Below are 27,956 nucleotides of genomic sequence, written 5' to 3'. Positions count from 1 at the left end.
TATATACTACACGTGGCAGGAATGGAAAGCCTGAGCTTTCTGCCTATTTTTCTGGCTCTTGCACCCCAGTTCCTGCCTCCCCTTGAGTCCTGCTCTGTTATCTCCCCATAGCAGCCTTCAGCAAGTGCCCTGAATGAGGAACCTGGACACAGGTCAGGTGAGGGTTTGACCTCTCCTTTCCATAGTACCCATCTGTGACCCAGCAGGGACAGTATACAGGGAGACTTACTCTTGTTGCCTTCAAAGTCAGCCAGGCAGAAGGCACAGACTAGCAGCAAACATCTCACAGTCCTTTCCTGTGAAAACAAACAGGCTCTGAGTAACTTGGTCTTAGTATGCTCGCTGGAGATGTTTGCAGTCATCCAGAAAGAGCCCACCCTCAAACATTGAGTATGATAATTTCCGTACTTTATCTCCTCCAAAAACTCTATGCTCAATGGCACAAAGTCATTTCCTATCCCAAAGGGACAGATCAGCAATGCCTGCCCCCCATAGATTAACACAAGAGTCAAATACTGCCCTGAATTCAGGCAGCTGTTCCAGAACGAGAGGGTGGTAGAAACCAAACCTCGGACTTGCAGGGACATGGTGGCAGTGATAAAGCCACATTTCAGTAAGAACAGGCACCTTGAGTAAAACTGTGTAGCTGAGGCATCAGCCCAGGCTCCCCAGAGAGGAAGGGAGTTTCCCCTCTTCCCACTACAGCTTTTCAGAAGAACCAGGATTTGCAAAAGGATCCTCACTTTTCCAGTAACCTATATCCATAACAAGAAGATGATGGGATAAAAAAACTCCCAAAGCTTTGAACACAACTAAAATTAATGCCACAAAGTCAGAGATTAAGTCATCTCCCCTAATGGTACAGATAACGGATTTCTTTAGGGAAATTCATGGCACAGTGTTGGGTGAGCCCTCAACACTGGAGTCTTTTTATCAGAGATGTGGATAAGAGCCACCGGGGGCTGGTGGCTGGAGAGATGCAGTGCTAAAAGCCCCACTCCAGTCTGGCAGTACATGGCTCACCCTTCACCTGGCCCCGGAGCTCCAGGCAGGAGGGTTTACCCCCTGCTCTGCTCCTTGCTCTCCGGAGCAGTCCTGAGAAATCCCACTAGCTTCAAGCTCTTGCCTTGTTCTTACCCTACTTACCATGGCCAGGCTGCTCCGTGCTCCTCCAGCCACCAGTGCTCCAGTTGCTCTCTTGCTCCCCACTCCTTGCCTTATATTGCCTCTCAGCAGCTAATCCTTGCCCCCCACACAAACACTCTGTCCTATGGTTGCATGACAGCCAGCTTAGCATCCTTCAGCATTGGACCCTCCCAAAGTCCATCCTCCAGCACCGACAGCGCTTCCTATTAGCTGATTGCTCTTGACCATTGACCCAATTCACCGCCCTGGTGGGATCCCAAATAGGGCAGTATCCACAAAATCCCCAGGAATGTGTGGGTTTGTGCATCCAACTGTTTTGTGGTACCTGCTTTTGACGCAGCAGTAACAGTAGATACCAGAGCAGAACATGTGAAGGCCAGATAACTGTGTACTGAACACCTGCGGTTTCGCAACCAGAACGTGCAGTTGCTTTGGCTGGTTTCTTAATGACTTCTGACATTTAAGACCTGGTGAGAGATGGGGGATGAGGGCTTGGTCCTACCATGCTTTGTTTGGGAAGTGTTTGGGGAGTGATTACTGGCTACCAACAGCAGTAATCACTCAAGGTGATGCTTCTTAATGTAGACTATGTACTTTAATTGCTACAGTCACCACAACAAAGAGGCAAATGTGAACATCCACCCACAGAGGCTTTTTCCTAATCACAACGAAAACCAGAAAACAAAAGTGTTTAGCACTTGACCCTGCTTACAGTCTAATGAACGACCAATTAGAAAAAGAAGCAGAAAGAAAAGGCCTCCTGCCATCCCTGGCTGCCAGCTTTTGGGTGAGAATCTCTGCTTTCCACTATGTGTTGTACAAAGCAGTTGACAGAAGCTTGCACAGACTCGCTTAGAGAAGCGAAAGCAGCGAGCCCAAAGGCTTAAGAAGCAACAGAGGAATAGGATGAGGATGGGGGAGCGGGGGGAGGGGGAGCTTTGCGGTTTTATTGTTATTAAAAAAAAAAAAGGAGGGAAACTCTGTGAGTTTCAGAGCAGCTTCGTGGGCTGGGGGGGGGGGTGGGGGTGGGGGTGGTTGAAGAGCTGTCCCGGCGAGCAGGGTTTGGCTGCTTCCCCCCGCTTTGCCCAAGTGCCTCCTGGCAGAGGGGGCTGCAGCACACACCGGCTGTGGCACCGGGAGCTCAGCCAGGGAGACCCTCAGACCAGCGGTGGGGAAAGCCGGGGCAGCCGAGGGGGTGCGGGGTGAGCACCTGCGGAGCCCCCGCGGACAGCCGGGGCCGGAGGGGGCCGATGGTGTGGGAGGCCTGGGGGGGGGGGCCGGGAGGAAGCCCCGGGGAGGCCGGGGAAGGCCCCTGGGTGAAGGCTGGGGTAGGCTCGGGAGGAGGCCCCGGGGAGGCCGCAGGCCCCGCCACGGCCCCGCGGTGCCTCTGTGCCAGTGTTGCCATGGTGCGGGTGCCGGGCAGCGGCGGCGCGGGGCCGCAGAGGCAGTGCCGAGGCCGGGAAGCAGGGCTGGGCTCTCCGTCCCCCCAGCTGCAAGGTCTGTGCCTCAGATATCTGTGTGCGCCTCACGGGTCAGCCTGACCGCGGGGAGCGGAGTCAAACAGCCCTCGCGTCCTCCGGAGGAGATCAGTAACAGTCTTTGTCCTTGGAGGCTGCCGAGTGCTGCGGAACGTCCCGCTCCCTTCAAGGCCCTTGCGCCGCCGGCCCGGCTCCGTGCCGCTCCGAAGGCTGTGGCACGGCCATCAGCTGGTGCCTAGCGGGTTCCAGAGCCGCCTTCCAGCTGGCAGCAGCCCAAGCAGGTCGAAGAATGCAGCAAGGAACAGCAAGCAGGGAGTGCAGCACGACCATGCAGCATGGTGTGCTGAGACCGGCTCCCCCGATCACGAGGGCACCGAGCAACACGCAGCCACTTATTCACCAAGCCCAGCCCAAACTCAAATTCAGTGCTCGCTCCTCACTGTCACGCCTCAGCTGTGCTCACATACTAAATCACTGTGGCCAGCATGCTAATGTTTCTGTGTTGATGTGTATCTGGGTGCCACCCCTGAATTCACCCATGTGAATGTGTTTCTGTAGTTCCTCAGAGGAGGCAGAATGGATGCCCTGAAGGAGAAGGAAGAAGATGAGCAAAGAGTGGAAGAAAAGCTGAAGGGTTTGGCAGTCAGTGATGACCTCCAGGATGTGGAGACAAAGGTGCCTGCGGAGCAAGACTGTGTCCCAAAGCAGTAAGTCATCTGTGTTGGCCAGTTGCTGGCATGAGCAGAGACGGTTCCTCTGGGGTCCACGGGGAGATTGCATGCGTGTGGATGGCACGCGTGGTCCCCTGGCACAGGGAGGAGAGTGAGCAAGTTTCACGTGCCTGGTGTGTCCGTGCAAGAGTGGGCACGTGTGAGTAAGACGAAGTGACTGGCTTCATTGCACATGCATTCACTGCTGTGTCATGACACTATACAATGATCCCGTGAGCCTCTGGGTGAATGTCGGCTTGTCATCACTCCAGAGAAGCTTGGCTGTGCCAAAATCATGTCCATGGATATGATCCCCTTTGTTCCTAGGGAAGAGGGAGCCCCTGCCGTGTTTTGGTAGGAGGTCATCTTGCCTGAATTGCTCCTGGCTTATTACCTCTGTCTTTTTGCCTCCTCCTGCCCTGGAATTGATTTTGGCTGTAGCTCCATTGACATGTTCCAGTTACCACCCTCGTACAAGACCAGTTCGCCCAAGGAAAAGCAGCTGCTGCACATCGCTGATGATTTTCTCCAGCAGTATATCCACCTGTGCCCTGACCGCAAGCCACTCTTCCTCCACCCGGTCAACGAGTGTGGCGTGGAGGTATGGGGTGGTGCGGGCCTGGGGCACTGATGCTGGGCAAGGTCAGCCCTTCCTTGGGAATGGGAACCCACTTGCTGTGCCCACAGCACGCTGAACAGGCACCCAGCACCCCGGGAACACACTGGCTGTCCAAATCCACAAGTGTTGTGCCACGCACATGATGGTGGTACCCTGTGGGCTGCAGGCAGCTCGCAGCCCTGCAGCGTGATGCTTTGGGAACAGGACAGACCATAGAAACATAAAAGAAAGTAAAAGAAACATATGGAATAGATAAGGCTCAGACTTAGTCACAGATACGGAATCTGAATCCAGAGCTAGGTCTTACTCTGAACTTCACAGAAGTTACAGGAAGGGAGGGAAGGAAGTGCATGTGGAAGTTTGTGTCTGGTTTTGTTCAGGATTGGGCCCAAGCTTCACAACTGTTGTCTAGTTCTGTACCTGATCTTCCCCCTGGCATCTGGAGTTGTTACTTTGGATCAGCTTTCCCCAACATTTAGTATAAATTGAAAGAGTGTGGATTTAGATTAGACCTTAGGCAGAAGTTCTTCCCTGTGAGGGTGGTGAGGCCCTGGCACAGGTTGCCCAGAGAAGCTGTGACTGCCCCATCCCTGGCAGTGTTCAAGGCCAGGTTGGACGGGGCTTGGAGCAACCGGGTCTAGTGGAAGGTGTCCCTGCCTGTGACAGGGGGTTGGAACTGGATGAGCTTTAAGCATCCTTCCAACCCAAAACATTGTATGATTCTATGATTAACATGCTAGGCAAAAAATGCTGGATGATGTAAAAATCTGGAAAGGGCAGTAGCTGTTTGTCTTGCTTGAAAACTAAGAGCAGAACTGGCTTGCACCTGTAATGTGTCTGGGCTGAGCTCAAAGTTTTAGGCACAGACAAGCAGACGGCCTCTCAACCTGTGCAATTTCCATCTTGGAATGGCTGAGGAAGGTTCCTGATGCTGTTGATAAGCCGTGGGGAGGTCCTGAATGTGAGCTGCCACATCTAGGGCTGTTCTGACGATGGCTTTGGACAGGAGACTCTGTCAGGCATCTGCTGGGTAACCAAAGTCCTCTTGTTGCCCTACAGAAGTTTGTGAGCACAACGGTGAGGCCAACCCTACTGCCTTACACGGAGCTGTACGACTGGGATGGCTGTGCCAGCTTCGTCTCCGATTACCTCGTCATGGAGCCCCTTGAGTGCCCTATCACTCTGGTAAGAAAGGGGCTGCAGTCCCATCAGAAACAGCCCCATAATGGAGGTGACAGAGGGGTCTCTCAGTAGGACACAATGTGGAAACCCCAGTGGCTCGGATTACAAAGATTGCTGACCTCTCCCTCATCCCCTCATTACTTAGGCAACCCCTCGATCTTCCCAGGCCCTGCACACTCTGGACCTGTAAACCCAGTACACATGTGTGTGGTGCCCGTCCAGGAGTTAAGCACCATTTTTACAAGATGGGGCCTGGCCCTGCTCCCAGTCAATCCATATGACCAGCTGTCCACTTTGGGTTGCAATGGTGATGAGCGTCCCAAGGCCAAGATACCTTGGAACAAAGGAGCGTATGAAGCCTAGGGGATGATGCTTGACCTCAGTGACCTGTTCTTAGGGGCTCTAGACATTTCTGTCCCTGTTTTGGGGATATTTTAGGGTGGCTGAAGGGAGATTTCTAGACTGGCAAGAAGGAATGATGCCAGAGTTCGGGCAAGTTCTTGGCTGGTGTGAATTTAGCTTATGGGTCTTTTGCTTTAAAACGCTGCAGACAGGCCAGCTAGAGGTGGAAGTTAAGCCCTGCCCCCGAGTTGTGGTTAGCATTAGGTTTTCAGCAGTTGAATGAGCTTGTCCTGCCCGTCTCTCCCTATGGCTAAATTTGTCACCAGATTTGGGTCAGAATTTCCCCACATCACTTTGGAGAGGACTTCTGGGGTCTGTGGCTGTCACGTTACAAGGCAAATTTCCTTGAACCCTTTATATTTGATCAGCCTGTCAGTGTCCCTTGTGTCTGACCAGCCTGCCTGCATCCCGTTGTGCACCACTTACCTTGCAGGTCCCCTTACACTGTGCTGTGCTTAGGGTCACACAGGTGTTACGGTGCCATTTGTGGTTTGGTAGATGGTTACTAATTTCCTTTAGAACCATGAGGTTCTAAATGAACCAGGTTGGAAAAGACCTTTAAGGTCATCAAGTCCAACCATTACCCCAGCACTGCCAAGGCCATCACTAAACCATGTCACTAGGGGCCTTGTCTACACAGTTTGTGAATACTTCCGGGATGGTGATTGCACCATCAGTACTCCAGCAGCACCAGGTAAGATTTTGAAGTTCTCTCGTCAGTTAAATTAAACAAAACAACAGACTCTAAGCTACTCCATGTAAAGAAGTCATCCTTGGTGTCTCACTGATCCATTAATTTAATATTGATAGTTGCTGCTCTTGCATGGTAAACAGTCCTTGGAGCAGGCATAGTTGGGTTGGGTTTGACAATATCTATTTTAAACAGAAGTGTTAGTCCTGCACTACAGTGAGCCCAGAAGCAACCACAGAAACAAAAAAAAATTAACCAACGTTGCTGTTATACCAAAAATCCAGTCATTCGGAGGAAGACAGTTTCATATCTCTGCTGTTGGGCCTGATGTACTGTAGGACACTGTGATTTGAGTGGCTTTCTTGTGTGCAGATCATTGATCATTCTACATCCTGTTTGGATTTCTTCTCTGACTGTCCCCACCAAGAGGGAAACCCAACTTTCTCTATCCCAATCCCACTCATGTTTTGAATATACTTTCAATAATTTTCCCACAAAAATATATAGTGGCTTATATATAGGAATTTTATGTAACAGATTCCCTATGGTTGCAGAGCCCAGGGATATGGGCAGTGCCCTCTTATCTCCCTGGCTCTCTGCCTGGTGTGTGTTTCAGCTTCACAAGACAAGCACTGCAGACATGCATCTCTCTTTTTCAAGCCCAGTTCACTCTATTCCCCGACCACCACTCTGAAACACCAGCGAGGGAACTGCTTTGACTTCAGCGTGCTGCTGTGCTCCATGCTGATTGGGGCCGGGTATGATGCCTACTGTGTGCAGGGCTATGCCACCCTGGAGACATGCACCCTGGATGAGACGCAGGAGCTGTGCCCATTGCTCAGGAAGCCACTGGAGGTGAGACCTGCAGGGACGAGCCAAGCAGGCACGCTTAGCCTCTTCATTTCCAGTGAGCTCCAGAGGTGAGCTAAGGGGAACAGCTTCAGGTCCACAATGGGTTTCAGTCTGTACCAAACAGGGACCTCACCAAATGAATCTTTTGAGTGAGTTTCCACAGTTCCTCAAGAGGCCTCTTTGGCTTCACTGAATTCCTGCTCCCTAGGTCCAGTATTGCAAATGGCCAAGGGTTGGGAACTGGGAGGCACCTGTAAGCCATGCCTTTTCTCCCTTCTTTTGATCTCTGCTGGGTTTCACAGCAGTACCCTGCTTTTGTAGACACAGGTACCAAAAGAGGAGGTGAAGAAAAAGTATAGAATTAAGCCCATACCAGACATGCAGAGCAAGTTTAAGCTTCAGCAGGAGGCCAAGAACGCAGCAGCAATTGAAGCTGCTCAGAAGGACAAGAAGAGAGATGAGAAGGTGAGTTAGCAAGGTCCACCTCACTATAAACTCCAGGGTCAAGAGATGAGACACAGGGAATGGCTGGCCAAAGAAAAGAGCTCACCGCCCTCTGCTGTGAAGTATGACACAACCCTGAGCATGACGATGAGCACTTGGCCTCTGGGAACACGGTGTGTGCTGGCATAGGAGTATGTACTGAGTATGTGCTACCTCACTCTTCAGAAGAGTGTTAAGGGCCTGGAGGCCTTTGGAAGTGGTCAGAGGAGAGAATAAGGTTGCCATTGGGTTGGACTAAGTAGCAATAAAATGGCAGTAATTACCACTCTGTCCTCTGTGCTACAGGAAGCAGGAAAGCCCAAGCTTGAACCTTTGCATGGCCTGCGGGTGCATGCATGGGTTTTGGTTCTGTCTGGGAAGAGGGAGGTTCCTGAGACCTTCTTCATCAACCCCTTCACGGGAAACAGACACAACACCACAGATAAACGCTTCCTTGGGATCGAGAGCATCTGGAACCACAGGAACTACTGGGTGAACATGCAGGACTGCAGGCATGGCTGCAAGGTAATGAGTCCTTTAGCACCCTGTGCCTGGGAGGGACAGTTGGGCTAACCAGAGTCCTGGAGAAGTCCAATACCAGTTGTGATCCCACTTCCACTTAACCATTCCTTGTGTTGGCTCTGGTCATGTTGCTGTGATGACATAGACTCTTGTCGTGGTTTGAGCCCAGCCGGTAACTCAGAACCACACAGCCGCTCGCTCACTCCCCCCCCCCCCCCCTTCTTCCTCCCCCAGCTCCCGGAGGGATGGGGAGGAGAACGGGAAGAATGTAACTCCCACGGGTTGAGATAAGAGCAGTCCCGCAACTAAGGTATAACACAGAACCACTACTGCTACCACCAATGATAATAACGATTAGTGAAATAACAAGGGGAGAGGATACAATTGCTCACCACCCGCCGACCGATACCCAGCCCGACCCGAGCAGTGATCTGGGCCTTCCGGGTAACTCCGCCCGGTTTATATACTGGGCATGACGTGCTGTGGTATGGAATACCCCTTTGGCTAGTTTGGGTCAGGTGTCCTGTCTCTGCTTCCTCCCGGCTTCCCCTCCTCCCTGGCAAAGCATGAGACTGAGAAAGTCCTTGGTTGGAATAAACATTACTTAGCAACAACTAAAAACATCGGTGTTATCAGCGTTGTTCCCAGGCTGAAAGTTAAAAAACACAGCACTGCACCAGCTACTAAGCAGGAGAAAAATGACTGCTATAGCTGAACCCAGGACAGTATCCACCCCTTATTCCATACCATTCACGTCATGCTCAGATCCCACATCTCTCAGCACACCCTCACCCCTGTCCCATATATACACATATATATACACCCACACCCACACACAGAGAAAGATATCGTTCCCTAGTCCATGGACCAATCCCTGTAAAATTGCTGAACTCATCCAGTCCATGATGTCAGGCTCCATCTCTTGTAATAGTCTTTCAGGGCAGGAGGGACGGTACATAGTGTTGGGTTGTTGCCTGCTGATGATACCGCCAAACTCATCTGGTCACTGCTGAGCTCGTCTGGTTTCCTCAAAATTCATTCTTTGTTGAGGTGATGATCGGAGGGAAGTCAGGGTCAATGGCTGGTGACCTGAAGATATCTAGCTGGTGGGTTATAAAAGTGTTATAGAGCAGGCAACAGCGTACAATTGAGTTCATTGGCTGTTTTCCCCCAAAATCAAATCCCCTTGAGGTACACATCGGACTTCCCCATCTTCCCGCATTACCCACCAAGTATATCCAGGTCCCTGAGCAAAAGCAACCCCACGAGTGGGTTTGCCTTTACCTGAAGCAGGAATAACCCAGACTGTCTTCCCCAACAAATTCTTTATGTGCACCACAGGAACTTTATCCCCCTCTACAGTACGTAAAAGTTCTGATTGGGCTGGGCCAGCCCTGTTGGCAGATCCCCTACTGTTGACCAACCAGGTGGCTTTTGGTAAATGTGTATCCCAGTGTTTGAAAGTCCCACCACCCATTGCTCTCAGTGTAGTTTTTAACAGCCCATTGTACCGTTCGATTTTCCCAGAGGCTGGTGCATGGTAGGGGATGTGGTATACCCACTCAATGCCATGCTCTTTGGCCCAAGTGTCTATGAGGTTGTTCCGGAAATGAGTCCCATTGTCTGACTCAATTCTCTCTGGGGTGCCGTGTCGCCACAAGACTTGTTTCTCAAGGCCCAGGATAGTGTTCCGGGCAGTGGCGTGGGACACAGCGTATGTTTCCAGCCAGCCGGTGGTTGCTTCCACCATGGTAAGCACATAGCGCTTGCCCTGGCGGGTTGGTGGGAGTGTGATATAGTCAATCTGCCAGGCCTCCCCATATTTGTACTTCAGCCATCGTCCTCCATACCAGAGAGGCTTTAACCGCTTGGCTTGCTTAATTGCAGCACATGTTTCACATTCGTGAATAACCTGGGCAATAGTGTCCATCGTTAAGTCCACCCCTCGATCACGAGCCCATCTATATGTTGCATCTCTGCCTTGATGGCCTGAGGTGTCATGGGCCCACCGGGCTAAAAATAATTCACCCTTATGTTGCCAATCCAAGTCCATCTGAGCCACTTTAATCTTAGCAGCTTTATCCACTTGCTGGTTATTCTGGTGTTCCTCAGTGGCCCGACTCTTGGGTACATGAGCATCTACGTGGCGTACCTTCACCACCAGGTTCTGCACCCGAGCAGCGATATCTTGCCACAATGCAGCAGCCCAGATGGGTTTACTTCTGCGTTGCCAGTTGCTCTGCTTCCATTGCTGCAACCACCCCCACAGGGCATTTGCCACCATCCATGAGTCAGTACAGAGATAAAGTACTGGCCATTTTTCTCGTTCAGCAATGTCCAAGGCCAGCTGGATGGCTTTCACCTCTGCAAATTGACTCGATTCACCCTCTCCCTCAGCAGTTTCTGCAACTTGTCGCAGGGGACTCCACACAGCTGCCTTCCATCTCCGATGCTTTCCCACAATACGGCAGGACCCATCAGTAAACAAGGCATATTGCTTTTCACTCTCCGACAGTTCATTATATGGTGGGGCCTCTTCAGCACGCGTCACCTCCTCTTCTGGTGACATCCCAAAATCTTTGCCCTCTGGCCAGTCCATGATGACTTCTAGAATTCCTGGACGACTGGGATTTCCTATTCGAGCTCGTTGTGTAATTAGTGCGGCCCACTTACTCCATGTAGCATCAGTTGCATGATGTGTAGAGGAGACCCTGCCTTTGAACATCCAGCCCAGCACAGGCAACCGGGGTGCCAGGAGGAGCTGCGCTTCAGTTCCAATCACTTCTGAGGCAGCTTGAACCCCTTCATAGGCTGCCAGGATCTCTTTTTCAGTGGGAGTGTAGCTGGCCTCGGATCCTTTATATCCCCGACTCCAAAAGCCAAGGGGTCGACCTCGAGTCTCCCCTGGAGCTTTCTGCCAGAGGCTCCAGGTAGGACCATTCTCCCCAGCTGCGGTATAGAGCACATTTTTCACATCTGGCCCGGCCCGGACTGGTCCAAGGGCTACTGCATGAACTATTTCTCGTTTAATTTGTTCAAAGGCTTGTTGTTGCTCAGGGCCCCATTTGAAATCATTCTTCTTCCGGGTCACGTGGTAGAGAGGGCTTACAATCAGACTGTAATTTGGGATGTGCATTCTCCAGAACCCCACAACACCTAAGAAAGCTTGTGTTTCTTTCTTGTTAGTTGGTGGAGACATTGCTGTTATCTTGTTGATCACGTCTGTGGGGATCTGGCGGCGTCCATCTTGCCATTTTATTCCCAAAAATTGAATCTCCTGTGCAGGTCCCTTGACCTTATTCCGTTTTATGGCAAAACCGGCCTTCAGCAGGATTTGGATTATTTTCCTCCCTTTCTCAAAAACTTCTTCCGCTGTATCACCCCACACGATGATGTCATCAATGTATTGCAGGTGTTCTGGAGCTTGCCCCTGTTCCAGTGCAGTCTGGATCAATCCATGGCAGATGGTAGGGCTGTGTTTCCACCCCTGGGGCAGTCGGTTCCAAGTGTACTGGACGCCCCTCCAAGTGAAAGCAAACTGTGGCCTGCATTCTGCTGCCAAAGGGATTGAGAAAAATGCATTGGCAATGTCAATTGTGGCATACCACTTGGCTGCCTTTGACTCCAGTTCATACTGAAGTTCTAACATGTCCGGTACGGCAGCACTCAATGGTGGTGTGACTTCGTTCAGGCCACGATAGTCTACTGTTAATCTCCACTCTCCATTAGACTTTTGCACTGGCCATATGGGGCTATTAAAGGGTGAGCGGGTCCTGCTGATCACTCCTTGGCTCTCCAGTCTGCGGATCAGCTTATGGATGGGAATCAAGGAGTCTCGGTTGGTGCGATATTGCCGCCGGTGCACTGTTGTGGTCGCAATTGGCACTTGTTGTTCTTCGACCTTCAGCAACCCCACAACAGAAGGATCCTCTGAGAGACCGGGTAAGGTGGACAGCTGCTTAATTTCCTCTGTCTCCAAGGCAGCGATACCAAAAGCCCATCTATACCCTTTTGGGTCTTTGAAATACCCTCTCCTGAGATAGTCTATGCCAAGGATGCATGGAGCCCCTGGACCAGTTACAATGGGGTGCTTTTGCCACTCCCTCCCAGTCAGGCTGATTTCAGCTTCCAGCATAGTTAACGCTTGGGATCCTCCTGTCACTCCAGAAATAGAAATGGGTTTCACCCCTTGATACCTTGATGGCATCAGAGTACACTGTGCACCGGTATCTACTAGAGCCTTATACTTCTGTGGGACTGATGTGCCAGGCCATCTGATCCACACAGTCCAGTAAACCCGATTATCCCTCTCCTCCACCTGGCTGGAGGCAGGGCCCCTCTAATAGTGATCACAAAATTCTCCACTTCTGTCTTGTAGAAAGGGATTAGTATTCCTTATCACAGGAGCTGGAGTAAAATCAGCTCTTTCGCTCCATCTGGGAAACTGCTCGCCAGAGACTGGAGCAGCAGCTTTCCTGGGAGGATCATCCTTGACCATTGTTCTCCTCTTCAGTTCACGCACCCGTTGCTCCAGAGCTGAAGTAGGTTTTCCATCCCACTTTCTCATGTCTTCTCCATGATCCCGCAGGTAAAACCATAGGGTGGCCCGTGGCGTGTACCTCGTATATTTTCTTTCTCGAGCAGTAGGGCGCCTTCTGTTGATAGCTGAGACATGGGTTGGTACGCGTGGAGAGCTGGATAGATCGGATAAATCGTCTCTCAATTGTTTGAACTCCTGGGACAGTTTTTCCACAGCTGAAATGATGGAAGGGGTGAGATTGTCTTCGAACTCTCGGAGTTGACGAATCAGGAAATCCACTGTTGGTGATACTCCGTCATTCCAGGTCATTGATGCCAATGTGTGGGCATATGATGATGGCGCACTCCGTGTAAGCTTCCGCCACATGGGTCGTGTACATTCGACTTCATCTGGGTCTACGGATGTGTTCCTGGAATCCGGCCTACGATAGATCATCTCTATAATGGCTGATTCCCTCAGGGACTGGATGCCTTTCTCTATCGTGGTCCAGTTGGCTGAGCGATTCGTAATATCGTCTTTGTAGGGAAACCTTTCCTTCACAGCTGCCAGGAGCCGCCTCCAAAGACTGAGGGCTCGCTTCTCTCTTGCAATCGCTTTGTCAATTCCTCCTTCCTTAGCAAGTGATCCCAGCTGCTTGGCTTCCCTACCTTCTAGTTCATGACCGTCGGCCCCATTGTCCCAGCACCGGAGCAACCAGGTGACAATGTGCTCCCCTGGAAGACGGGTGAAATCTTTTCGCATATTCCGTAGTTCGGTTGAGGTCCGGGGTCGAGAAGTGACCTCTTCTTCTTCTTCCTCTTCCTCTGACCCACGTAGTAGTAACTCTTGTTCAGGTGCTGTTGCATATAGTAATGGCACTGGGTCTTCATCTTTCTTCGCTTCGCGGGTTGCTCTTTGTGCCTTTCGTTTGCTTTTGCTTACAGGGGCAACAGACATTGTCACAAACTGGACATTTGGTTTAGCTGCAGTGTTTGTCACTGTGGTTGGAGTGGCTGCAGTGTCTGCCACTAGGATTGGAGTGGTTGCAATGTCTATTGCTGGGGTTGGTGCAGCTGTTGTGCTTGGGAGTTGAGTAACACCAACAGCTGCATTATCTGTTGCTGTCGGGGTTTGAGTAGCTACTGTGCTTGTCACTGGGGTTGGTGTAGCTGCAGTGCTTGGAGTAGCCATATTGTCTGTTGCTGTCGGGGTTTGAATAGCTACTGTGCATGTCACTGGGGTTGGTGTAGCTGTGGTGCTTGGAGTAGCTATATTGTCTGTTGCTGTCGGGGTTTGAGTAGCTACTGTGCTTGTCACTGGGGTTGGTGTGGCTGCGGTGCTTGGAGTAGCCACATTGTCTGTTGCTGTCGGGGTTTGAGTAGCTGTTGTGCTTGTCACTGGGGTTGGTGTAACTGCTGTATTTGAAGTTGGAGTAGTTGCGTTGTCTGTTGTGGTCAGGGTTTGAGTAGCTGTTGTGCTTGTCACTGGGGTTGATGTAGCTGCTGTACTTGGAGTAGCTGTGTTGACTGTTGTGGTCAGGGTCTGAGTAGCTGCTGTGCTTGTAGTTGGCATAGCTGCGTTGTCTGTTGCTTTGCCATCAGATCCAGAGACATTTTTTTTTCCCTTTGAAGGTGCTGGATAGTGTTGGGCAGGGCTCTGTAGGCATAGGCCAAGCCCCAGCATGTTGCCATGATTTGTCCCTCTCTGGTATAACCAGGACGACAGCACACCTCGTTTAAGTGTTTTACTAGTTTTTCCGGATGTTGCACTTGTTCAGTGGTGAAGTTCCAAAGCACTGGAGGGGCCCACTGGCCTAGGTACTTGCCCATACTATCCCACACACCCTGCCACTCATAACTGTCCAGCCTCAGGGAAAATCTCCTGGTGGTCCTCCTATATCGTCGTCTAACCCTAGACCAGATTCGAACCTGATACTGCTGAATTTTTGACATTAAACGAAATAGGATGTTCCTACGACGGGATGGCCGTGGGTAAAACACACTCCGTATGTGTGCCAACATGCTGATCCCCAGCACAATCAGCAGGCAGGTTTCAAGGGTACTCAAAGGCCATCTAAAATCTTCAGAACTCTCAATTGCTGTTGCAAATAGGCTAGTGGGGGAACGGGGGGTGAAAGAGAATGCTTCCTTCGTAAGTTTACCCCCCGAGGAGAAAAAAAAAGATATGCAATTGCTAAAATATTTCATTATATACCTCCCAATGTATAGTGGTGATGGCCACGCTGGAAGCACAAACCAGACCAGTTTCATGATCAATGAGTCTATTGTATTACAAGTCATTACCATGAAGTACAGTGAAACAAGAACCTTAGCCCAGGCCCCCCAGCCGATAAACGCTAAAACAGCAAATAGTGGCTGTAAGTAAGGTACAACATGCTGAAACTCTGAGATCAAGCGCAACACGTCTGAGAGCCAAATAATCACCATTGTGACGAGTAGTAACAATGAATGCTTATCACAAATATGATTAAACACACTCTGGTCAGATCTGTCGTTATCTCAACCTTTCGAGCCCCACGTTGGGCGCCAAAAAGAACTGTCGTGGTTTGAGCCCAGCCAGTAACTCAGAACCACACAGCCGCTTGCTCACTCCCCCCCCCCCCGCCTTCTTCCTCCCCCAGCTCCCGGAGGGATGGGGAGGAGAATGGGAAGAATGTAACTCCCACGGGTTGAGATAAGAGCAGTCCCGCAACTAAGGTATAACACAGAACCACTACTGCTACCACCAATGATAATAACGATTAGTGAAATAACAAGGGGAGGGGATACAATTGCTCACCACCCGCCGACCGATACCCAGCCCGACCCGAGCAGTGATCTGGGCCTTCCGGGTAACTCCCCCCGGTTTATATACTGGGCATGACGTGCTGTGGTATGGAATACCCCTTTGGCTAGTTTGGGTCAGGTGTCCTGTCTCTGCTTCCTCCCGGCTTCCCCTCCTCCCTGGCAGAGCATGAGACTGAGAAAGTCCTTGGTTGGAATAAACATTACTTAGCAACAACTAAAAACATCGGTGTTATCAGCGTTGTTCCCAGGCTGAAAGTTAAAAAACACAGCACTGCACCAGCTACTAAGCAGGAGAAAAATGACTGCTATAGCTGAACCCAGGACAACTCTGAACTACTCCAGGACATCCCAGACCCTGAGGAGCAAATACGGATCACGCCTATTAGTGTTGCCTCGCAGACTTTATATCAGCTGGGGAGTAGCTGAAGTGTGGGAAGAGCCTAATGAAGATTTTTCCTGATGGGCTCAAAACATCCTCTGCCTTAAAAGCTGTTGTTTGAGAGAATGAGCTTTCAGCCAGCCTTTAAAAACTTACATTCTAGCACCTTGGGATCCTACCAGCCAGCCGTGGGTCTGACACCCACCTCAGTGAAATGCAGGGTCTGTCCTTTGTAACTCGCGCGGTTGTAAAGGTCTGTCCTTTATAACCTGACAGCCAGCCAGGTCCAGAGCACTGCAGGCATGCAGAGGCAGCCTTCAGTTTAGTGCCCTGTAGCTAAGTGGGTTTCTTTTGTATGGCCTAGGATCTCACCTTTGACTTGGGTGACGCTATCCGCTGGGAAGTCATGCTTTCAGAGAGCAACCCTCTTCAGCTGGTCCCTGAGGAGGAAGAAGAGTTATTTGACAGTGACATGGTGAGTGACCCAAATGGCTTTTGTGCAGGGGGGATGCTCTATCGAACTGGTATGCTCATAGGCCCACATATGTCTGCCTGCCTGCTGCCCTCTCCAGGTCAGGTCACTATTACTCCAGCTGGGTTTTGGTTGGCACTTTAGATTCCTTCTCAATAGTTCTAATATGAATAGTTCAAATAGTTCTAATGCTTTTTGAAGCAGGACTCTCAGTGGTACTTCTGGTGTCCTCAGTGGCTCAAGGTCTCTGTAGGCCTCCAGTACATTGACCTTTGGGATGAAATCAATAAAAGAAATAAAACAGACATTTTCCTGGACACTCTTGCCCTGCTGGTCAGCACCCAGCCCTCCTGGCTGCTAGCTGGAGTTGCCAACCAAGTGCAGAAACAATGTATGTACTCTAATACACAAAAAAATGCTGAGTACTGGAAGCAAAAGATGGTATGTTGTCCTGTTGTGAGAACACGGCATGATAAAACAGGCACTCCACCAGCATGGCAGGACAGAGGAACACCAAGAAAAGCGTCTTCCCTCCTGTTACCTGCCCTTCTCAGTCTGTGCCCACAACTGGGGAGCAAAGTGTCCTCCACAGTCTACATAAGTTGGTCATCAGTTTGAATGCTGAGTGTCCCATTCATCCCCTGTCCAGCAGGAGCATTAGCCAGGAGAAGATAATTCCATTAGTCTGGAGTAGGGATGTGCTAGTGAGAGTGCAGGGATGCGGTAAAGCTCTCCTTCCACATAAAATGCAGTGTGCTGCTTGCCTCTGTCCTTGGGCTGTGTGGGACAGTAAGTGAAAGTGCCAGAAATGCAAATCTCTGCTTCTGTGTCATCAGGAAAGAGAGAAGAGAGTGAGTTTTGACATGCCACCATCGTGGGTAGCTCCAATTCGGATACCTCCCAGAGGTATGTATTCTTTTATCTTTTGCTTTGCTCCCAGGTACTCTTTTAGGAGATTTGGGATATTTGTTTGTCTGGCTCAAGAGTTCCCCCTTCAGGGCAGACAAGGTACAGCAGTGAAGTGTAGCAGATAGAGGCAACAACAGCTATTAGGTTGAATGCTCGCCCTCGGTGCACTGTCTCATCCTGGGTGGGAACCTCCCAAAACTCCCCTCGCACAGACACGCACACGGTGTTTTCCTGCCAGCTGAATGATTTTGCCTGGGATGGACTTTCTGTTCCAGTTATGCCCCTGCATTATCAAATACCTGCTTTGGGAGAGAAAAGAGTTATTATACTAGTATAGCATTAAGGCAGGGTCTGAAGAGCTTTGCTGGCAGCTGAATGTAATCAATAAATGCATGTATTCCCTTAGACTGTGGTTTGCTCCCTCTTGAATTCTTTTTTCTTGGGCTGAATACAAGGAAGTAAATCGTTATGACACATCTATCTCCCACGGCAGAGTTTGAGACCCGCTATTGCCAGGGAAAGAAGGTGACTCTGTACAACAAAGCAAAACTGGAGAAATGGGCACCATACCTGAATGGCAATGGGCTGGTGCAGCGCCTCACCATCTACGCAGGGCCAGACTGTAAGAGCGATGGGTCAACAACTGAGGAGGCACAGCTGGGTTCTGCTAGTGGGAAGGGGGAGGATGTCACCTTTCTGCCAGGGTCTCTCTTGTGCTTTCTCATCCTCCTTTCACATTTGGGGGGAACTATCTACCACATTTTCAAACGCTTCATCAGGCTGTCTGTCAAGCCCCAGAACTCTCCAGCATTGCTAGGGGTTCCTGCGAGAGTTTTGAGTCTGTTTTATATCCCATTGGTGAGGCTGTGCAGTGCCACAGATCAGCTGCTTGGATTTTCAGTCTTCAGAGAAACGGAAGGCTGGTTTGATTGGATCTAGTAGTATCACTATTCCCACTGGTGCTGATAGAAGCCATAGAAAGCAGCAGCTGTGCTCTTTCTGTGGGCACAGAATGGGAAATACCCAGACTGTGGATATTTCTGTACTCAGAAGCATTATTCTTTGGTCCAAGAAACAGTGTAGATTCCTAGCTGGACATCCAGTGTCCTGTCCTCTGTCCTCTTGGACAGTGTAATGTCCCCATCTCATTTCCTTTCTCATGAAGTATTTGGGATGGAATTTCTCTTGCCTAAACATAGCCATGTGCCATGCCACCTTCTCCCCCTGAGCTGACTACGTCTTGTTGATGGAGAGGAATAACCTCTCCTAAGGTGTAATTTATCTATTCAAATGCAGCTTAGGATTCATCTACAAAATGCCCCTGTGCACAGGGCCAGTTCCAGTGACTGTACTGCATCAGGAGCACAGGGTGCTTGCACAGACACTGAGAGTGCATCAGATGAATCTTACCACCTCCAACAGGGTGATGTGGGGTTGTGAAATGCTTTGTCTCCTGCCAGATACTGATGTAGTGGAGGTGAGAGAGTGGTTTGAAAACCGAGAAGACATCCTGGTTAGGAGAGAAGTGAATAAACAAACACAGCTGACCACAGACTACTTCAGCGAAGGACATTCCCTCTGTCTTAAAGGTATTCCAGCTTACCTGGCAGCCACTGCAGCTAGTAGGACTCCATGTGGATCCTTCCAGCAGTGGCAAAAGCCCAATGTTGGGGGTGCAGAAAACTTGTGGGATGAATTGCCTAGATAAATAATGTGGTCTCCAGTAGAGAGTAGAGAATTGGGTTGTTGGCTTCCAGTCCTGGAGAGTGCTCCCCCCAGCATAACAGGAGAAAAATACATACCTATCACATATATATGGTGATCTAATTTACTTTTTACAGTAGAGGTGATAGAAGTAGAAACTTTCTCCTTAGGGTTATAGAATCCCAGGCTGGTTTGGGTTGGAAGGGAACTTAAAGCTCATCCAGTTCCAACCCCCTGCCATGGGCAGGGACACCTTCCACTAGACCAGGTTGCTCCAAGCCCCGTCCAACCTGGCCTTGAACACTGCCAGGGATGGGGCAGCCACAGCTTCTCTGGGCACCCTGTGCCAGGGCCTCACCACCCTCACAGGGAAGAACTTCTGCCTAAGATCTCATCTCAATCTCCCTTATGTCAGGTTAAAGCCATTGCCCCTTGTCCTGTCCCTACAAGCCCTTGTCAAAAGCCAGTTTCCATGTAAAAAGTCCCTTTTTTGGTCTGCCAGTGTTGTGCAGCTGGGGGAGAGAAAGTCCTGCATCGGGTCTGTTGCTCAAGCAGCATTTCATCCAGAAGCTGTGCCCATTCCTAGTTTAGAAAAAGCAGGGTCCAGGCTCCACTCACTACTGCCTTACTGTGTAAGGAAGGCAGTGGCCCTGCAAAGCTGTCCTGCCATCCTTAGGCCATGACATGTTGGTACACAATAGTGAGGAGATAACATTCCTTTCTTACGCTCGTGGGTGCATTTGATTTATTGGCTGCTGAAGAAAATGAGACTTCCTCTGGACACACTTGTGTTCATCATATGATGGCTGCTAATGTCTCTTACATCCTTAGCTCACACCTATACATCTCTGGAACCCAAAACTGGACATACAATGGAGTTCTACAGTGAGGCACGAGTTGATGGCCTCCACAAGCGTGTTGAAACCACTAGTGAGATGACAGAGTACTTCGTGGGGCGGGATGACTTCCTGTACCTCCGGCACGTTAAGTTTGGCAAACAAGGAGAGGAAACACAGAGAACTGTCATGAACTCCCAGCCTATCATGGTACGGCCAAGGCAGGAACAGAATATCTGTCATAGAGATATTTGTACTGTGCAGAACATACTGCATAGGGCTCTAGGTTCATTTTCAGTGGGCACAGCCAAGGCAAAGCTCCAGATGAGATATCCAAGCCTTGCTCAGCTGTTGTGTCTCATGGTTGCTTGCCTGACAGAGAGCTACAGTATGACCAGTTGTCACGAACTGCATTGAGCAGCTAGAATGAAACTGGGAAACTAAGACTTGGCAAATGTGTGTCAGAGGAAAGGAAAAAAGCTTGGCTATGATTGTGGAATGAGATTTTCACAGGACTCAAAACTACTAAAATGATTTAATGTTCTGACCCCAAACTAATAACTTTTTAGGTTAAGCAGCTTTGTGCTTTTTTCCTCAGGCACAGGAAAGAACAGTAGGACTATGGGCCAAGAGATGCCATTGTAATCCAGGCAGAAAAGCCCAATTTTTCCCTTGGGTTTTTACCCAACTCTGCAAATCTTCCCAGGTTTTTTTTGTCTAATCTGCTTCCATCTCTCTTTTTTCACCCCCATTAGCAAATCAAGGAGTGTTTTCACAGAAACCCAGAAAAGCCTGCTGATGAAGATGTCGCAGAATGTATCTTTCTGATCACAGAGGAGGACATCCATCTGAGATACCACCTCAAAGATAAATACCTTACTGCCTCAAAGAAGCTTTTCCACAAACTGCCAGAGAGGAATAGTAAAGGGCATAAAGTCTTCATGACCCCAGAAACATGTATCACATACCAGGTATGAAGGAAAACTACTTATATCAAAGTTTTTCTAGAGCATGAGACACAAAGGGAAGGTGAAATGTCAGTGGAAGAACTCCAAGCATACCTTATTCTGTGCTGCCCCTCTGCTCCATGTGCACACCTCCCTCACAGACAGCCTCCAGGCTGACAGCACAAAAGATGCACTGTCATGCTGGAATGTAGGACCTACTGCAGCATGAAAAGCTTGCTCTGGCCATGCCTGATGTCATCTTCCTAGACCTGGTCATCAGGCAGCATAGGCACTGGAATCTCTCCAGGTGCTGGTTCAGCAGCTGTTGGGCTCAGTCCTGTGGATTCATGGCAGGGAAGCCGAAATTTCCTCTGCTGTTCTCTCTTGAAGAAGAGGTACAGCAGAGAAGCAGAGGCAGATATCCCACACATCCCATCCATTTCTGCCATGGACTTCTTGGGTCATATTGTTGCTTATATCTTCCAAAGTTTACCCTGCAGACGCAGAGCAAGATGCTAAGGCTTAATGTGTTGCTGATAGATAGATAGACAGATAGACAGATAGATAGATAGATACATAGCTTGATAGATAGATAGATAGATAGATAGATAGATAGATAGATAGATATCCTTCAATAAAAGATGTTCTGAAATAAGTGGAGCGCTGTCATTAAGCCAAATTCTCTCATTTGGGGGGGTCACTCCACTGACATCATAGATGTGAGTCTGTAACCGTAAATTCTGCAGTGATGCTGCACAATTATACTTAGAAAAATCAAAGAGAGATTACAAATACAGGGTTTTTTTTATGTTAAGCACATTTTCTTAAAGTTTCTATTTCCCATTGGGGAGGATACACAGGACTCAATTGCTGGAGTGCCATCCTTTCATCTCTATCCCTGCAAAACCATCTAAAAGTGCAAGACGTGCCATCTGCCTCACGTTACTGATGGATTCAAAATCAAAATGAAGTCTAATAACATGTTGCCCATGAGTTAGATGTTTCAGTGATGGAAATGAGTGTCACTATATTGACTATAGCAAAGTTGTGCCAATTCCTGATAGCAGAATACCTGGTCCCATGCACCCAGAGAGTGCTACTGCCCTTCACTAGTTCATCTGCTTCCAGGCAGGGTCCTTTGAGAAAGGCAAGAGTTTGTTCCATCTGTACGACTTGTTGAAGGAGCTGACAGAGAAAGAGAAGCGGCTGAAGGAACAGGTCCGGCAATCTGAAGCAGAGGTAACAGAGGAGATGCCCACACTGGGTCAGAGTTGGTCAGGCACGGGAATCATAGAATGGTTTGGGTTGGAAAGGACCTTAAAGCTCATCCAGTTCCAACCTCCTGCCATGGGCAGGGACACCTTCCACTAGAGCAGGTTGCTCCAAGCCCCGTCCAAGCTGGCCTTGAACACTGCCAGGGATGGGGCAGCCACAGCTTCTCTGGGCAACCTGTGCCAGGGCCTCAGCGCCCTCACAGGGAAGAACTTCTTCCTTGTATTTAACCTGAACTTACCCTGTTTATGCTTGAACCTACTGCCCCTTGTCCTATCACTACAGTCCCTGATGAAGAGTCCCTCTCCAGCATCCAAATAGTTTCAGCTGACTGGTTGCCAAAGTATCCTCAGCATAATCTGTGGTAAAAATAAAACTGGTGTCACAGAGCTGGCCTCCATGCTGAATTCTTGAGCTTGCCGCCCAGCCATTTTTCACTAAAGATGTAGCTTTAATGTATTTATGGAGAGTCACGCACTTTCCAGCTCCTGCTCTTACTCTTCATTCTCTGAAAGACAATTTCAGAGAGCAATGACAGCATATGAATTGGGGCATCTGGAAACATACCTGCCTTTTGCCTGGGAATGAGACCAAAAAGAAAGGATATTGTATATGATCTATCTGGTTGCTATGCATTTCCAGGAAGTCCTAATCAAAATATTGAAGAAACTTCTTGTGGGAGCAGCTGTAGCGAAATACTTCATAAAATACATTGCTTGTACTACTAATCACACTGTGGCCCTGTAACAAATCCATGTTCTTTGTAATTACTTCATGCTAAATACAACCATTCTAGCAGATGGAGGCAAAGCTACTGGATGTTTTTAAATGTTTTGCTGAGGAAGCGGAACCCCTGAAGGAGTTGGAGAAGTACTCAATTCTGTTAGCTCAGAATACTAGTAATAATTAAGAACAAGATTGCAAAAGTCTTTTTTTTTCCCTCCAGAAATTTGAATTTGTTCCCTGTGACCTCATGAACACCTTGCCAAATTTCTCTCTCTTGATGTATCAATAGACAAAATATTCATATTGCTTGTGCTATATATCCTCTTGAGGCAAAGAATGAGACAAAGCTATTGGTACAATTTCAGAAGTAGTTGCAAGACCATGACTTCAGAAGAGCTTTCTTAACACATGATATCAGTAATTGTGTTTAAGAATTTAATACAGAGCAGCAACCTAAATATACGACTGCTATTGGCTTGATCTATCAGCGGGATATGGACATACTTGACTAGATCTCCTGTACTTAATCCTGTACTGCATTTCTTGTACACAGAATCTGCTCTGCTAGGAGGTCGAGCATGTAAAAGTACTGTTGTTTTGTAGGAAAGCTGAGGGGTCTTTCTTTGATTCTTGGAAGGTGTTAACTATTTTGAAGATCCGTGGGACTGAAGAAGCCGATATTAAATTATCAGTTTCAATTTATAATAGAGAGAGGAATGAAGAGAGAAGACAACAGCGTGAAGCCATGGTAGGTCGACTTCATTAATCCCAGTATTTCTTACATGTACACAAATAAATCTAGAGAAAGCTTTTTCTGTCTGAGAATTACCTCTGAAGAGCTGTTAGCACCATTAAAATACCTGGGCTGATTCTCTAGCAGGTGTAAGTCAGCATGGCTTCAACTGAGTTCCCATTAAAACAACATGACCATGCTCTGACCTTCTGGAAAAACTTGCATCACCAAGAAAGATTGTTGTTTTACTTTGTTTAGTTAATAAAATAATGAACAAAGATCAGTTGAGAATAGGGATTACAGGGGGGAGCATGAGAATGGATTCCAAGCTGCATCTTTCTAGCCAGGCTCATTTTGTTAGGCAAACACGCACTTTGTGTGACAGGAATCAGTTGCTTTCTTGGGTTTCTTTCTTACTTGCACAGCCAATTTTGTTCCAGGATCTCTGTTGAGGAATTAAGAACTTAGAAATGTTCTGGACAAATACAAAAATAATAGATAATAATAATAATAATAATACAAAAATAATAATTACTTTCAGTTTTCCAAGGATGCTTCTTGTGAATGGTTTTTAGACTGAATAGAGAGGTTATAAAAGGTGATACTAAGTTTTACACGCTGACCTTCTGGCATGAAACAAAGCAGGGGCAGAGATGCAACAACCAGCTACTCACCAGCCTACAAACTGGTGTCATTCAAAATACCCTGTCCTAATGTCTTCCTGTCCAAATACAAATAGATTTCGTAGAACCCTTCTTGCACCTCAGTGGATTACACATTTTCTATAAGGGATGTCTTTAAAATCAAGGAAATGAGGAGAAATGTTAAAAAGGATGATTGAAAAGAAACTACAGAATAAAAACTGCACTGGGAAAGAGTTGATATGCAAAGCTATGCAAAGCAGTAGTTTTGATCAAACTATAAGAAAAAGAAATATTATTTCCTTCTGGGGTGGCCACAGGGGGAGGAGTTTTGGCCTTTGCTTTTGTTTTGCCTTAACATGGGGTGTTTCGGGAAGCAGGTAAACAGGACCATGACTCTTTCTGTCCTTTCCCCTCTAGGAGAGCACCATGAAGGATGAGCTCCTAGGACAGAAGGAACAAGATCTGGTTTATCTAGCACCTTTCCTTATTCGAAGTGGCTGCAGAGATAAGCTGACCAAGGAGCAGGCCCTGCATGTCAGAGATGACTGCCTGACTGATTTTAAGCATCATCTCACTTACAAAGTCAACCTCATCCAGGCTCGCCTGGAAAAGGTATTCCCAGTCTTGTTCCAGGATGTGCTTGCTTTTGGAGTCTCTTCCGCACTGGCAGGAGGGTAACGGACATCTCTTTGTGACAGCAGGCAAGAAACAAACCTCCTTTGATTAAAGAGCCATAAACATGCCTGGGTTTTTTATTTTTTTACTTTTGTTGTTGTTGTTAGCATCTGAGATCAAAGAACAAAATATCCCCAGGGCGAAAGTCCCTATCTCAGAGCCAATTTAGGTGCCCAGTGCTTCTTGGCTACAGGGAGGCAACACATTCAGGTTTTGCTGCCTCTTGCTGTTCCATGTTTTGATTCTCCTCGTTTTCTTGTTCTGTGAGACCTCATCTCAAACATACTGCCTCCTCCATGAAAGTAAGCCAACTCCAGGTTGTGGTTTCCCTCCCCTCAGCTCCCCAAACTTTGAGTTGCACTTCTGTGTGCCTTTGCTCCTTGCTCTCCTCTCCATTACCCTAACTCATGGTTGCTTGCTCCCCCAACAGGCGGTGGAGGAGCTGCAAAAGAACCACCTGTGGTTTCAGGAAAACAAGAACCAGCTCAGCACAAAGGAGAAGGATGACTACCTCTCTAGTTGCTCTGAATCCATGTTCCATATCAACCTTCTAGAGCAGAGACTCAACAGGTAATTGGACTGCCTAAGTAGTGCCCAGGGGAGGTCTACAAGTCAGCCCCCCAGGAACTGAGGCTATTTTGTACAATTTCCTACTCAATGTCCTGCTGCAGTTTTTCTCTGATATCCTCCTCCTTGTTCTAGGGAAAAGCGGACGGCACCACAGAAATACCTGGCTCTAGATGATAAGCTGCGCATGGATCCTCGCCTAGCGGAGCACCTCCACTACACCTGATTTCCTTATTCCTTCACGCACCAGGCACTGGGAATTGGTGCTGAAGCCTGAGAGGAGCAGACTGGGAAAAAAAGTGGAAAGGTTTTCCTTCTTGGCTGCAGTAAATCTTTCTTTATTGATTGTTGGAGATTTTAATAAACTTGATGCATTTCCCTATCTTTTTCCTTTCCCTCTTTTAAGGCCCATCTACAGTTGCATCAGTTGTCTGTAATTCCATCATGCTTGAGACCCCAGGTCTGAGTGAGACCTCACCTTTAAGGTCTGCTTCAGAAGTGGCTACAGATTATGCATGCTGTATTGCAGGGCTCCTGCAATGGGGCTGCTGGCAACAGGAGCAGGATTCTTTGGGAATACTGATTTTTTTCCAACAAAATAACATTTTTGAAAATTTATAATTTTATAATTTGGTTTTGTAAGTAGCACAAGCAAAGATCTTGAACTCATAAGATCACAACAAATGTAACAATTCTTTGACCTCATTGAGAGCTCTCTATTAACTGCAAAACCCAGCAAAGACTCAAATTGACAGAATTTGGATTTTAACGTCTTTCTTTTTCTCTCTGAATGTCTCCACTCACAAATATTGGCAGACAGAGTAAAAAGTCACGAGTAATCCCAAAAGCATTCCCAATTGGATAAATTTTAGGTAATCAAATATTTTGGTTAATCATTCCCCAAGACCCACAAACAGAAGTCAGTATGTGTGGCACGTATTGGTATTTATGTGAGTCCCTGAATCTGCTCAGAAACAATCCCTGATGTCCCCTATAGTACATTAGGCACCATCGACACCTACGGGAGTTCCACCTACAGCTCCAGTCCTTCTAAGGATCATCTTCAGTGAAGGCTATACTGATTGCAGCTGGGGAAGGCAGAAGCTTACTTTGCTGTGATACAGCAGAGAAAGAGACATCACACCTGAAATAAAGCATGAACCAGAGCAGACTGAACTTCTTGGTTTATGGTAGCTGTCCGTTTTAATGCAATAGATACACTAGAGAGCTTTTACAGAGAAACATCCACCCCAACTGCCTATTTTATTGCAAGAGTCATTTCTCTCCTGTGGTGTTTGCTACATTTTTAAGAGACGAATACTGTGTTACGAACAGAAGCCACCATAGCTCATTATGCCCATGCAGCTAATGAGCCGCAGTGTTTGGCACCCACAACAGCAAATGCCCAGGTCTGCCCAGGCTTCCCAGCTCCCAGTTTTGGAGCTGTGAGATGTTTCACACCACCACATTGTGTTCCAAGCCATGACAGCAGCAGCAGCCTATTTTACAGCCCCCCCATTTCTGACAGCTCTCCACCCCTCCATCAGTGCTTGGCTGTTGGGGCAACCTAGAAGAGATACAAACAGGCCAGGGAAGGAGAGAGCTCAGGAAGAGTTCCTTCTGTCAGATAAAGAGGGATTCAGATAAGAACACCCTACTGAAAAGGATCATCAGGGATTTCAGGAACGCCAAAACAACTTCCAAATCAGAAGGACTGTGAACTGGTGAAGGACTAAGGGACCTCAGGGAACCGGGGAAAAAGGAAACCCTAAGGTCTCTAAACAAAAAGGAAAGGGAGAAAGGGGAGGAAGAAAGGGGGTGGGGGAGAGAAAAGAGGGGAGTGAAAGATAAAAAGGGGGGGGGAGGGGGGAAGAAAAGGGGGAGAGGGAAAGGAAAGGGATGGGTGAGAAGATGGAGAGAAAAAGCAGCAAACAAGCCTATGGTTATGAACTCATCAGTGTTAGTTCAACACCAGAACAAATTCATTTAGAATCCTTTTACAGCCACCAGAGACATAGCTGCTGCCAAAAATCAGTTAATACGTATTATCAAGGACTAGCATCAAAATAATTTTATTTAGTAATTGGCTTGAGAGACAAGGAGGAAAGCATGGAAGTGGCATGACTCCACCCCTGCCAGGCTGAGAGCACCCAGCACGGCTGCCCCAGCACGAAAACCCACCCGAGGCTCCGGTGGGCCTGACCCTCTGCGGGCAGGAAGAGCCAGAGGAGCTGGTGCCAACGTTACCTGGCAAACAGCCACAGGGAGCGGGGGATCGAGAGCCCAACTCCCACCAGGGCCGTGCCTGTGACACCCGGCAAGGGGAACCGCCTCCTAGGGACACACCGGCCACAGCCAGGGGGCACAACCGCCGACGAGCCCTGAAGTAGAGGGCCTGAGAGGGACCTCTCGGTCGCCTCTACGGAGGCTCCGAGCTGCGGGGCCGCTGCAGTCTGCCCGACGGCCGAGACGCGGCAGCACTCGACCCGCTCGCCTCAGGCGAGCCGCAAAATGGCGACCCCAGAAAGCCAGCGCGCCGCCCTGCCTCATTGGCCGTGCTTAAAAGGCTCCGCCAAGAAGCTGTGCTGCGATTGGTCAGTTGCTCTACGGTCGCTATAGCAATCACCTCTCCCTCAGCTCCTATTGGCGGAGCGGCGTGTGGAAACCAGGCAACGGCGCTG

The 27,956-nt window shown here is 48.7% G+C and overlaps 2 protein-coding genes and 1 long non-coding RNA gene across 10 annotated transcripts in view; 1 reads left to right on the top strand and 2 right to left on the bottom strand.

The window, feature by feature from the left end:
• The window catches only part of LOC115601178 (uromodulin-like), a 6,373-nt gene extending 5,203 nt beyond the window's left edge, over positions 1–1,170 (bottom strand). Inside the window, exons 1-2 of the mRNA XM_030470828.1 lie at positions 1,147–1,170; positions 230–296 (exon numbers count right to left, since the gene is read on the bottom strand). Of these exons, the coding sequence (XP_030326688.1) occupies positions 230–296; positions 1,147–1,149 (70 nt within the window). The 5' untranslated portion in view covers positions 1,150–1,170. The remainder of the gene's footprint in view (positions 1–229; positions 297–1,146) is intronic.
• The window catches only part of DRC7 (dynein regulatory complex subunit 7), a 26,579-nt gene extending 922 nt beyond the window's left edge, over positions 1–25,657 (top strand). Inside the window, exons 2-19 of one of the 8 annotated variants that reach the window (XM_030470815.1) lie at positions 1,755–1,933; positions 3,183–3,331; positions 3,776–3,935; positions 5,013–5,138; positions 6,889–7,083; positions 7,402–7,545; positions 7,870–8,088; positions 16,155–16,265; positions 17,099–17,168; positions 17,665–17,793; positions 18,632–18,760; positions 19,707–19,921; positions 20,467–20,682; positions 21,787–21,897; positions 23,294–23,404; positions 24,451–24,645; positions 25,139–25,278; positions 25,411–25,657. In XM_030470815.1, coding sequence (XP_030326675.1) covers positions 1,865–1,933; positions 3,183–3,331; positions 3,776–3,935; positions 5,013–5,138; positions 6,889–7,083; positions 7,402–7,545; positions 7,870–8,088; positions 16,155–16,265; positions 17,099–17,168; positions 17,665–17,793; positions 18,632–18,760; positions 19,707–19,921; positions 20,467–20,682; positions 21,787–21,897; positions 23,294–23,404; positions 24,451–24,645; positions 25,139–25,278; positions 25,411–25,501 — 2,580 coding nt within the window. In that variant the 5' untranslated portion in view covers positions 1,755–1,864 and the 3' untranslated portion in view covers positions 25,502–25,657. Of the gene's footprint in view, positions 1–1,250; positions 1,934–2,290; positions 2,349–2,579; positions 2,644–3,182; positions 3,332–3,775; positions 3,936–5,012; positions 5,139–6,888; positions 7,084–7,401; positions 7,546–7,869; positions 8,089–16,154; positions 16,266–17,098; positions 17,169–17,664; positions 17,794–18,631; positions 18,761–19,706; positions 19,922–20,466; positions 20,683–21,786; positions 21,898–23,293; positions 23,405–24,450; positions 24,646–25,138; positions 25,279–25,410 lie in introns of those variants that run through there. The other 7 variants (XM_030470817.1, XM_030470816.1, XM_030470820.1 and 4 more) reach the window with 7 other exon arrangements.
• LOC115601179 lies at positions 25,054–27,956 on the bottom strand. Its single transcript, XR_003989255.1, has 3 exons — positions 27,523–27,956; positions 25,439–25,562; positions 25,054–25,165 (listed from the first exon to the last, which is right to left on the bottom strand). It is a non-coding gene; the product is annotated as an uncharacterized LOC115601179 (long non-coding RNA).

Source organism: Strigops habroptila, chromosome Z (assembly GCF_004027225.2).
Source record: "Strigops habroptila isolate Jane chromosome Z, bStrHab1.2.pri, whole genome shotgun sequence".
NCBI classification, from domain to species: Eukaryota; Metazoa; Chordata; class Aves; order Psittaciformes; family Psittacidae; genus Strigops; species Strigops habroptila.
The sequence above is the reverse complement of the archived record's forward strand: the minus strand, read 5'-3'. Positions and strand labels throughout refer to the sequence as shown.